At 46.6% G+C, this 12,686-nt stretch overlaps 1 protein-coding gene across 3 annotated transcripts in view; it reads left to right on the top strand.

Annotated features, from left to right (window-relative positions):
* The window catches only part of PSD2 (pleckstrin and Sec7 domain containing 2), a 42,968-nt gene that overhangs the window by 20,234 nt on the left and 10,048 nt on the right, over positions 1-12,686 (top strand). For 2 of the 3 annotated variants that reach the window (XM_054567960.1, XM_054567962.1), the window contains exons 6-8: positions 2,279-2,391; positions 3,143-3,205; positions 11,902-11,990. In XM_054567960.1, coding sequence (XP_054423935.1) covers positions 2,279-2,391; positions 3,143-3,205; positions 11,902-11,990 — 265 coding nt within the window. Of the gene's footprint in view, positions 1-2,278; positions 2,392-3,142; positions 3,206-11,900; positions 11,991-12,686 lie in introns of all 3 variants that reach the window. The other variant, XM_054567963.1, reaches the window with a different exon arrangement.

Raw genomic sequence — 12,686 nt, 5'->3', positions numbered from 1 at the left:
TGTCTCCTATACTTTTGAAAAAAATGTATTTTCCATCCTTCTTTCTCTGCTCAGTTGGGCTATTTTCTATTGTCCTGCTTAGAGTTCTCTTACCCTTTTCCCGTCTCCAACAGGGTGCTAAACCCATTTATTGAGTTACTTTCTATTATATTTTTCAGTTCTAGAATTATCATGTTATTAAAAAACATTTCTTACAGATTCTAATTCTCTGGGGAATTTCCCCTGTCTCATTCGGTTTCTCCACTTCCCCTCTTTTTTTCTTGACATATTAGTCGTGATTATTTCAAAGTCCTTGTCTGCTCATCCCAATGTCTGTATCATCTGTGCCTGTTTCTATTGTCTATTTTTTCCTTTTGACCCCATCAGAAGGGTCTCTTCATATGCTTAGTAATGTTTTAATTAGATGCTGTACATTTTATATAGAATTATAGCAGCTCTAGAATATTCTATGTACCTTTAGAGAGGGCTGCCCTCTCCTTTGCTAGGCAGTTAAGGGAGGCAGGGGGTGCGGTCCTAATCCAACCAAGGCCGAGCTGAGGATGGGGTCAGGGCTCACCCCACCCCCGGGGGGAGGTCCCATCTGGCTTTCCACAGGGAGTCTGGCGTGTTCACGGGGGCCTCCCCTTTAGGTGGGCTGCGAAGCCAATTTTGTCTCCTCACTATGGCAAGGCTGTCCAAAAACCAAATCCCTCTGCTTCTCAGAGGCTTTCTGCTCAGCTTTTGATGTCCTGCCCCATTCATTCCAGACTTTGGCGAATCTCTCAGAGGAAAACTGGCTGTGTGTTTGTAGCTCCTCGAGTCTCTGCATTTGTCCCTTTGGCTCTGTGAAGCCACCAAACACTCTGCCTCTTGCCTGTGCCCATAATCACCAGCCCACCTCTCCTCTCCAGAATATGGGCCCTTTTGCTCTTTGTCTTTGCCATGTTAGCAGTTTTCTCATAGCTTAAGAGAGATGTACTCTGTCAGGATTTTCCCATGATCCTCCGTGGACACGTTGGTCTGCGGCAAGCTGCGCTAGCCTGAGCCGAGGCTGAAGTTTGCACAGGAGCGAGGAGGACTGGTTGGTGCATCAGCTCATGATCAGGGACTGGGCTGTGGGCTGCAGGACCTTGTATGTCAGCCCAGCGGATTGAGGCACTGAGGAGCCAGGAAAAAATCAGGATTTGGGAGGCAGAGTTGATAGCGGCAGGCTGGCAGCTTTTGATCCGGAGGGGTCAGGCTTCTGAAGAGGGCTGGGTGGGAGCAGACAAGGCCCGGGTTTGGTGGTTTGGTGGCAGTTGTGCTGGATTGGGGTGTGGCGGAGACCCCCATGGGAGGGGTGTGTGGCTGAGAGGAGGAGCTGGGGTGGATTTTAGAAAGTCCCGGTGTGAGAAGAGGGTGGGGACAGAGCACTGGGGGTCAGCTTAGGGGGAGAGGAAGAAAACTAGGCAGCAGATGGAGTGTTTTTGTACAGCAGTTGATTGATTGAGAGTGAACTGTGGTCAGCAGTTTTGGATGCCTCGCGAAGCCTCAGAGGGTGAGGGCTGGCCAAGACGGGGCTCGCAGGTCCCAGTTTGCCTGAGGAGCAGCACAAGAGAGGATAAAGCAAAGTGGGCATCACAGAAGCTGAGGGAACCATTGCAAACTTGGGAACAAATCAGCTTCATGAACCAGGACAGACAGAGACCCAAGCTGTCTGGGCTTGCAGTTTCCCCCAGGTGAGGGACCGGCCTCTTCTTCCAGCCCCTCTGGTTTGGGGATCAGCTGCCAGGGCTCCTGGGAGCCAGTGACCTTTGAACTGAGTCTTGGGAGGGATTCAGAGCTGCCAAGCAGAGGAGGGAAGGCCTTCTAGGCGGGGCCCAGCCTGCTCAGGGGCCCCAGGCAGTGAAAGTGCCTGTCCTGTCCAGGGTGGGGAGGCAGCAGGCGGGTACGAGGTTGAGGGGACAGGAGGGAGGCGAGGTGGTCAGGAAGGCCAGCATGTGAGGAGCTTGGATGTTGTTCTGAGGACTCTGGGGAGCCAGTGACAAATCCTAAGCAAGGGCGAGCCTTGACTGCATGTGTGTTAGAAAGACCACCTGGTGGCTGCAGGGAGGGTGTGCGGGCAGCGCAGGGCTGAGGAGCTGTCCTGGGGGCCCGGGGCGCCTCCCTGGGCTTGGATGCGGGGGCACGAGAGCATTGGCCCCTCCAACAGGCGTATTGTGTATGTTTACATGTGTGCATGTGCGCATGTGTGTAGCGGAAGACCCAGGCTGACTCAGGGGCTCTGGGAGACCCTCAGCATCCCTGAATTGCCCTTCAGAACCTTCCTGAAGGCCTTCCCGCTGATGGGGGAGACGCAGGAGCGAGAGCGGGTCCTTACTCACTTCTCCCGCCGGTACTGCCAGTGCAACCCTGACGACAGCACCTCAGAAGGTATGGCCGCCCGCCCCGCCCCACCCCACCCCGCCCAGCCCCGCTCCGCCCCTCCTGGTGAGGCCCTGGCTTCTTCCTGCCCCTGGCCCATCTGCCATGCTGTCCTGTTCAATAACATTGGGTGAATAAACTATGGGACACGGAATGGGCGCTGCCTGCTGGGCAAAAGCCCTGCAAACCTCTTGCCTATTGTTCCCCAGGCCAGAAATCCCTCTGCCCGAGAGAGTCAGTCCTTTGCATCTCCATTCTCCCTGGTCACCTGTTGCAATGCTGATCCTCGGTGTGGTGGGCGTCCTGATGGGGGGGTCTGGTTTGGAGCCCTCTCAGTGTGGGGGGGCCCGCCGTAAGGAGGGACCTGTGTTCCAGAAACTGGGGGAATAGGCCAGTTATTGGAAGCGACGCAGGCCATGGCAGGGACATGGCTCAGGAACTGGAGCCATCCCTGGGTCTGAGGTTCAAGGTGAGCTTGGCCACGGGAGGCAGGAGTTTGGGCTGGAGCAGGCCCAGGGGGTCAGGTCTCCTTTGAGGAAGGGGATGTCCCTGACCTTGGGCAGGCACGTGACTCCAGTGCTGCAGTGGGGGCAGGGCAGGGAGCATCAGGCAGGCCCTGGACCCAGAGGTGCGTTGGGCGGGCGGCTGGCCCCTTCCAGTCTCTAGGATCTTCAGGCTGGCTCTGTCGGGAGACAGGAAGGTGGCTGGGGGAGGGAACGAGCCGGTCCTCACACTGAGGGCACCACCATCTCTGATTCAGATGGCGTCCACACGCTCACCTGTGCCCTGATGCTGCTCAACACGGACCTGCACGGACATGTGAGTTGGGGAGGTCGGGAGGGGGGAGTGTGGTCTCACTGACTCGCCTGGCTGTCCAGGGGCCAGCCCCTTCTCCGGCCCCGCCCCGAGAGCTGCTTCCCGCTCACGCCTCTTTCGCTGGGCAGCGTGGCGTGTAGACTGGCCCTGCTGCAGTTTATGCACCTGAGACGTGCCTCGGTCCCTGCTCAGGCGGAGCAGGGAGAACAGCTGAGGCAGGCAGGAATTTGGGGCATGCTAAATGAGACATGTGACCCGGCCATGTCCAGGACAGCCATGGCTGAAAGATCACGTGCTCTTCCCACCCCTTGTCCTGCAAGCCTGAATGTGGCCCCGCTGAAGTGCCTGCCCTTGTGGCCCCAGGCAGCCCCTACCAAGCAAACGGCAGTTTTCCTCCAGGGGCATTCTTGTCGCCCTGCCCCCCACCAGGCAAATGGTGAAGTGACAGGTGGGTTCCCGGGTGGGCTGTGAGGCTGTGTCCGGTCCGGGCCTTGGGCTGTCACAATGCTGCTCTGACTCAATAACTCCTTTTTCCTCCGTCTGCTCCGGGGACCCCTCTTTGGGCTCTCTTGCCCTCCCTCAGGTGGTAAGTGCAGCTGCTGGTGTGCATGTCCTGTGAGCCTGGACTCCCATCTCCATGTTTCCCGTCCATGTGCCCCACCGCTGTGTCTGGCCCCACCAATCACTGCCCTGTCATTGCTCACCCAGGGGTGGTCGAGTCCCCTGTTGGGTTGGGTGTATTGTAGTGACTTATGGGGACAACAGGCCATCATGTCTGGTTCCAGAGTTAACCCAGAAAGTCCAGGGCATGTAGGGTGGAAGAAAGAACTGGGACAGACCCGACTTCCGATCCTCCTCTTGCCTCCCTGCGGTAGCTCTGTGAGCCAGGACAGGATACTGGCCCTCTCTGGTCTCAGGTTCCGCTTCTGTGAGGGGGTGGCAGCAATGATTTTGCCCACATCATCCTGGGAGGGCCGAGAGCTCATGTCCACAACACCATGTGTTAAGGTCTGGCACCTGGTACGGATTTAACTATGAATAATATTGTGTGAGAATAACGATAGTATTTGCTATTGTTATTAACATCTAATGGTGGAGACCCCAAAGGCCAGCCTGCAGGTCCTTGCAGGGTCAAGAATGCAAAGGCCACAGTCTCACTTATGGGAGCCTGCGTGGGCAAGGGCACGCTGGAGCGCGTGGCCTGGGGACGTGAGAGCCTTGGCGACCTCGGTAGGAAGAGGAGTTGTGTGACAACTTGGGTTAGGTCCGCCTGTACCCACGGCCTGAGTGTGGATAGGAGGGAAGATGTGTGCATTCAATGCGCATGCCTCCAGAGCTAACACCCATTAACGAACTAATGTTCCCCAAAGACCGGCTGGCTCTGTTTGTCTATGGAGAGCAGGTGTTGCCAGCGCACCTTAAAAGGATCATTAACCATGCCCCGCCTAACCATGGCAGGACCTGAGAGCCACTTCAGACCGGTCACTGCTGCGCTGCGCCCTGGATGCCCCTCTCTATGGCCAAGGGCTGCTAAGGAGGGCAGCAGCCGCTATTCCTGGGTCAATAATATCCCTGAGCTTGGTGGGCTTTGCTGCCCATGGCCCCACCTTAATGCCCTCAAGCTGAAGAGCAACATCGACACAGTCATAGATCAGAGGCAGGCGGGGCAGAGTTGTTCATATTAGCAGTCATGAGACGCTGAGGATCCTGCCTTTCTCTGGAGGCAGTATCGCTCAACGCAATCAGAGGCAGGGGTTGCAGGCTCGTCCACACGATAGCTGTGTGGCCTGGGGCAAGCTACTGAACTCACGAAGCCTCAGTTTCCCCCACTGTAAAGTCTGTGTGAGGCTTAAGGAGACAGTGCTAGTAAAGCCTTCAGCCCAGGGCCTGGTTGCTGCCATTACTATGAGTTCTCCAAAGGACCCTATGGAAGCAGGGTCCTCTGCTTTGTGCTCTCCCGCTCTCTTCCTCGCCTCACGGCCGCTCCTCCAACACCTTGGGGTGCGTTTGGGGCCAGGCCGGCCATAACTTTCTGCTGGGATGCAGGCTGTGGGCAGGTCTGAGGGGCAAGGGCAGGCTAGGGGGCCCTGTTGATCCAAATGCGGTGGGGGGAGGCGATGGGAGCTTGGAGGTCCCAAGTCATCTCTTTCCCTTTGGCTTTGTCCTTTTTTTTTTCTCTTTTCTTTTCTGGGTACATGTCTTTTTGCCTGGTTGTTACTGCTATTAGTTTTTAAGTCAGGTAACTTACCCGCTATGATTTCACTTTTTCATAATTTGTTGTCTTACTTTTCTGTCCAGAGAGAAATCAGTTTTAGTAGCTGTTTCGTGCGGACTGGAAAGGAAAGCGCATTCTGCCGCTGTTAGTTGTAATGTCCTGTGTGCGTCAATAAGGTCAAGGCTTTTAACTGTGTTGCAACAACCTTGTATCTCCTTAGTGATTTTTTTTATTGTGGTAAAATAGACATAACATAAAATTTACCATTTTGACCATTTTAAAGTATACAATTCAGTGGAATTAAGCACGTTCACATGATGTACAACTGTCACTATTCTCTGGGTCCAGACCTTTCATCGCCCCAAAAGGAAGCCTGCACCCGTCAGCAGTTGCTCCCTGTTCTCTCCTCCCTCCGGCCCCTGGAGACCACTCATCTGCTCTCTGTCTCTACGGATTTGCCTAGCCTGGGTATCTCATGTAAATGGAATCATACAATATGTAGTCTTTTGTGTCTGACTTCTTTTGGTTAGCATAATGTTTTCAAGGTTTTATGAAAAAGTTCTGGAGATTATTTGCACAATGATGTGAATAGCCTAACACTACTGAACAATATACTTAAAAATGGTTAAAATGGTAAATTCTAAACATTTTTTTATAGCATGGATTGGCAGTTCATTCCTTTTTTATGGCTGAGTAATAGTCCACTGCAAGGATGTACCATGTTTTGTTTATCCAGTCATCTGTTGCTGGATATGTGGGTTTCTACCTTTTGGTTATTGTGAATAGTGTTATGAACATTTATGTACATTTTTTTGTTTATACATCTGTTTTTAATTCCTAGGAGTACATTAGCTTTGCCAAAGTGTAATTTTATGTTTAACTTTTGGATGCATGGTGGAACTGTTTTCCATGGTGGCTGAACCATTTTAAATGGCCACCAGCAATGCATGAGAGTTTCAGCTTCCCTGTATCCTCACCAACACTTATTCCTCCCCATCCCCTGCACACTTTAAAGAATGATTGCTGTCCTAGTGGGTAGGTTTTGGTTTTGATTCTCATTTTCCTAATGACTAATGATGCCGATGTTGAGCATTTTTTTTTTTATGTGCTGGTTGGCAATTTGTATAGCTTCTTTGGAGCAATGTCTATTCAAAGCCTTTGCCTATCTATTTGATTTTTAAAATTTTATTTTGAAAATTGTGGTAAAAACACCCATAACATAAAACTTTACCTTTTTAAGTGTATAACTCAGTAGTGTTAAGGCTATTTATGTTGTTGTGCAAACAATCTCCAGAACTTTTTCATATTTCCTGAGCTGAAACTCTATATTCATGTTATTTTTCACTTTTTGAGAAACAGCCATACTGTTTTCCAGTGATTGAACTATATTACATTCCCACTGGCAATGCACAAGGATTCCAATTTCTTCATATCCTCACCAAGTTGCTACTTTTCTGCATTTTGATAGTAGCCATCCTAAATGGTGTGAAGTATTATCTTATTGTGGTTTTGATCTGCATTTCCTTAATGATTAGTGATGTTGAACATCTTTTCATATGTTTGTTGATCATTTATGTATCTTCTTTGGACAAATGTCTATTCAAGTCTTGTGTCCATTTTTAATTGGGTTGTTAGTCTTTTTTTTCTGTTGAGTTGTAAGTGTTCTTTATATATTTTGGTTTTGCAATTTTTTCCTTATTCTGTAGATTGTCTTTTTACTCTCTTGATAGTGTCTTTTAAAGAAAATTTTACTTATTTATTTTTAGAGAGTGGGGAATGGAGAGAGAAAGAATGGGAGAGAAACATTAATGTATGAGAAGGTTGCCTCTCGCATGCTCCCAACAGGAGACCTGGTTTGCAACCCAGGCATGTGCCTTGACTGGGAATCTAACTGGTGACCCTTCAGTTCTCAGGCTGGCGCTCATTCCACTGAACCACACCAGCCAGGGCTAACTGTGTGTTTTGATACAGAAAAGTTTTAGATTTTTATGAGGTTCCATTTATCAGTTTTTTCTTTTGTTGCTTGATTTTGGTGACATGTTTAAGAAACCATCGCTAAATCCAGGTCATGAAGATGTATCCCTATGTCTTGTAAGAGTTTTATAGATTTAGCTCTTATGTTTAGATCTTTGATCCATTTAGAGTTAATTTTTGTATATAGTGTGTGGTAAGTGTCCTACTTCATTCTTTTGTTTGTGAACATCCAGTTGTCCCATCACCATTTGTTGAAGAGGCTATTGTTTCCCCATTGGACTGTCTTGCCACACTTGTCAATTTCAACACAGAAATGGGTTTATTTATGAACTCTTAATTCTATTCTATTGATCTGTATGTCGATTGTTATCCCATTGCCCCTCTGTTTTGATCACTCTAGCTTTGCAGTAAGTTTTAAAATCAGAAAGTGTGAGTCTTCCAACTTTGCTCTTTTCCAAGATTATTTTGAGATCACTTGCAATTCCATATGAGTTTGAGGATAAGCTTTTTTATTTCTGCAAATATAAAAAGGTCATTGGAATCTTGATAGAGATTGCATTAAATCTGTAGGTCAGTTTGGGGAGTTTTACTGTCTTAATTACATGAAGTCTTCCAATCCATGATTACAAGTTGTGTTTCTATTTATTCAGATCTTTAATTTCATTCAGGAATTATTTGTAGTTTTCAGTGTACAAGTCTTTCACTTCATAGTTAAATGTATCCTTAAGTATTTTATTCTTTTTGGTGCTATTGTATATGGAATTGTTTTCTTTCACTTGGCGATAGTTCCTTACTAACATATAGAGATACAATTAATTTTTGTGTGCTCATCTTGTATCCTGCAACTTTGCTTAATTCGTTAATTAGTTCTGAAGTTTTTCTTTATATTCTTCAGAGTTTTATATATATAAAATCATGTCATCTGTGAGTGGAGGTAGATTCATTCATTCATTCATTCATTCCTAATTGCTCTGGCTAGAACTTCCAGTACAGTGTTGAATAGAAATGGGAAAGTGAGTATCCTGCCTTGTTCCTGATCCTAGGAGGGAAGCTTTCAGCCTTTCACCATTGAGTATGAGGTTAGCTGTGGGCTTTTCATATATGTCTTTTATCATGTTGAGGAAATTCTCTTCTATTTCTAGTTTGTTCAATGTTGTTATCATGAAAGGGTGTTGGATTTTGTCAAATGCTTTTTCTGCATCAATTGAGATGATCATGTATTCTGCTCTCATCCCATTCTATTAATTCAGTGTGTTATATTAGTAGGTTATTGTGCACTGAACCACACTTACTATATCCCACACTTACATGGGATGTAGTTTACTCAGTCATGGTATATAATCCTTTATAATGTGCTGCTGGATTCTGTTTGCTACTATTTTGTTGAGGATTTTTACATTTACATTCATAAGAGATATTGTTTTGTAATTTTCTTTTTTTGTGATGTCTTTGTCAAGTTTTAGTATCAGGGTAATGCTGGCCTTATGGAAGAGTCAGAGAGTGTTCCCTTCTCTTCAATTTTTCGGAAGATTTTGAGAAGTATTGGTGTTAATTTTTCTTTAAATGTTTGGTAAAATTCACTAGTGAAGCCATCCGTTCCTGGGCTTTTCTTTGTTGTGAAGTTTTGATTATTGATTCAATCTCTTTACTTGTTATAGGCCTTTTCAGATTTCCTATTTCTTCTAGAGCCAGTTTTGGTGTGTTTGTAGGAATTTGTCCATTCTATCTAGGTTATCTAATTTATTGGCCCTAAGTAGTTGTTGTTAACTAATTAATTGTTTAGTATTCTTCCTATTACTGAGAAAACAGTGTTAAAATCTCTAACCAAGATTGTGAGCATATCTTTCTCTTTTTGGTTCTATCAGTCTTTTTGACTCTGTTATTAGTTGCACACAAATTTAGGATGCTTATATCTTCTGGTAGATTGACCCTTTTATCATTATTAATTGTCTTTCTTTATCTCTAGTAATGTTCCTTGTCTTCAGGTTTATTTTGTCAGATGTTAGTGTGGTTATACTGATGTTCTTTTGTTAGTGTTTGCATTTATACATTTTTCCATCCTTTTCTTGCAAGATTTGCATTCCATTACATTTAAGATTCATCTCTTGTATTATGCATTTAAAAACAAATAAGGCCTGATAATCTTTGCCTCTTAATTTGACTATGTAATGAATTACCAATATATTTGAGTTTAAACGTAACTGGTTACTATATGTTTTTTCTTTCTTTTTTTAATCCTCACCTGAGGATATGTTTTTATTGATTTTTGAGAGAGAAGAAGGAGGGAGAAAGAGAAAATCGATTGGTTGCCTCCAATATGTGCCCTGACCAGGGACCGTGGATCAAACCCACAACATAGATACGTGCCCTAGCTGCAAATAGAACCCCCAACCTGTCGGTGTGTAGGATGATGCTCCAACCAGCTGAGCCACACCAGCCAGGGCAAAATACCCTTATAGCACTTTAACTCCCTTTATCGCCCTCTCACCTTATATACTACTGTCCTCATGCTTGTAACTATTTATCTCTACATTTTATACCCCAGAAAACATTATTATCATTTGCCCAGTCAATATATATTCATTTAGATTTGGCCACCCTTTTTGTTCCTCTTCATTTCTTGCTGCTTCTCCATGCTTCCATCTAGTGTAATTTTTCATCTGTCTGAAGAACTCCTTTGAGCATTTCCTTTCTTAATTTCAGTTTTTAAAGCATGACTGGGGTATTTCCCAGGGCCCCTTGTTCTTGGTGGGTCCTGGACCCCAATTTTTGTTCTCCGGTTCTGTAAGACCACTCGGGTGCTCATCCATTCAGCCACTGCTTGTGCCCTGGCAGGTGCTTCAGGAGGGAAGTTGCTCCGTGTTGGCTTTACCTCTCCGTAGTTCCCTCCTTTGCAGGACCTTCACCCTTGAAGTCCTCGCCTCTTTCATATTTTCCTCAATGCCTTCACCCAGATGTCTTATTCATATTTTATCTGCAATTGTTTCTTCTGAGAGGGTTCATCTGCAACAAGCCAGTCTGTTGTCACTAGGACTGGAAAGCTTGCCTGATTATGTTTTGATTTTGCACTCCTGCCTGATGACTGGGGAATGTTCAGTGTATGTGGAACTCAGACAGTATCATCAGTATCGCCCTATACTTTTTTATTATGAATGCACACATAAATGGCTATATATGCACATATATACATACATGTACATGTAAAATATACACATAAGCCTGTGAAATACACTATATCAAGGCACACATACGATCTTTTTAAGCTTTCGGAAAAGGTGTAGAAAATTCTTGCTTGTCAGCTACATAAAAAGCCTTATATCATTGTTTTCTGAATTACTTCCTGTGGTGTATGAGTGTCCCACGTGATGTTCATAGAATCTCTTGGCTAAAGTGGTGCCAATGTCAATAAATTCAGGAAATTGTCCATGGAATCCTTTCCTTGGAGACATCTAACACATTTAAGCATGTTAAAGACCCTGAAACATGTAAATAAACTTATTTGATTATGAAATCCCTTTTGGATGGAATAGCTATTCCATTGGTGGATAAACCTTGGGAGACACTGCCTTATAGGAAATCTAAATCCACAAAATCCTATACCAATAAGTACTTGGTGTCCAAGAGTCTTCATCTTCACAAAAATGAAATGTCATCCAGTGTTTCCTCAGATGTGGACGCTGCAAGGAGAGTCTGAAAGTGTCAGGTGTTGGGCTTGGAGGGCTGGAGCTCCTTTGCTACTTACTGGGTAAAAAAGAAGGCAGAATTTGGGGTGTACTTATTCCCAGCTTTTTGTCTGTTTGCACCTCCTGGGGGAAAACCATTTGCTCAGGTTCCCTTGGTCCCAGCTGAGCTCAGCATGGGGTAGAGGTGGTGGGAACTGATTTTTGGTTTTCATAAGCCCAAACTCTCCCTCACCTCACCTACCTCTTGGAGGTCTTGCCGCCCCTCTGTACAGGTGAGAGGGTGAGACAGTTGTGACGGAATACACAGAGCAGAAGCTCAGGAGCTAAGAGGCCTGGGTTCAAGTCCTGGTGCTGTGAAACCTTGGGAGAGTTACCCATGGAGTGGCGGGGGAGAGCATGGCCCTCAGTGTCAGAAGCACTCGGCCCTTCCACTTCCTTGCTGTGTGATCATGGACACATCGCCTTCCTGCACCTCAGTTTCCTCACCTGTCAAATGGGGATAGTAATAACAACCACCTCACCTTCACCTTGTTGTGAGAAGGAAACAAGATAATGCATGTCAAGTTCAATACCTGGAACATAGTAGGCACCTGGCAAATGTAAACTATTATAATACTTCATTCAATCCGACTCCATCTGGGTTTGGGGAGAACCCCAACCTCTCATGATGCTTCAGGATCAAATAGAATCTTGAATGTGAAAAAGAGTTTCGTAAACTCTTGGAGACAGAGGGAAGTCCTGCCCTCGACGCTGCCTCATCCCTTCTGGCGGGGCAGGGCCGGTGTGGGGCCACACCCCTGCCCTCACACAGCGCCGTTTCTCCATTACAGAACATTGGCAAGAAGATGTCCTGCCAGCAATTTATTGCCAACTTGGACCAGCTGAATGATGGCCAAGACTTTTCCAAAGACCTGCTGAAGGTATAACCTGCTAAGGGCCCCCATGCCCCGAGCTGCACCAGGGTGGGTGGAGGGGAGAGAGGTCTCTGCCTCATTAAATCCTGATGTTTCAGATCCTTAATACTGGAGTAAGGGCACCACGACTTTGAGACAGAGTTAGAGGTCACCCAGCTGAATGTTCGACTGTCGCGTGTCCCTTGAGTTAGGCAGAGGGGCAGGCTGTGCGAGATTTGTTTTTAGTCCTGCATCCTCATCGCTGCTGTCATGGCAATCATCAATAGTGCCACCAGCGGTCACAGCTGCCGCGGCCATCACCACGGCCTTTGCCATCACCGCCACCGTCAGCTTCACCATGGAGAAAAGCCTGCTCAATCCTTCAATATCACCAGGGATTAAGGGGATCGAGTGTCCTTTTGAGGCTGAAGCTCAGGGTAGAACTCTGGCCTTTCGAACCTGTTCAATTCTTGGCCTTGGAGGAAAAAAAGTAGGGTTTTTTGGTGGAGAGGTAGAAGATGAGTTCAGTTTCAGTGGGTTTAAAGGACCTGGTGATACCATCTGGGCAGCTGGATAGTGAATCTGGAGGTTAAAAAATAGAACATTGTCTTCATCCCTCTCTTATCATAATTTTTTTTTCACCATCAAGGAGCACTTGTTAAGAGTGTGTTTGTGAGATCAAATAATCCCAGCCCCACCGCCCACCCACCTCCCTCTCCCTGT

This window comes from Pteronotus mesoamericanus, unplaced genomic scaffold, assembly GCF_021234165.1.
Source record: "Pteronotus mesoamericanus isolate MK-2021 breed Mesoamerican mustached bat unplaced genomic scaffold, CSHL_Meso_final contig_2, whole genome shotgun sequence".
In the NCBI taxonomy this organism is placed as follows: Eukaryota; Metazoa; Chordata; class Mammalia; order Chiroptera; family Mormoopidae; genus Pteronotus; species Pteronotus mesoamericanus.
The sequence above is the reverse complement of the archived record's forward strand: the minus strand, read 5'-3'. Positions and strand labels throughout refer to the sequence as shown.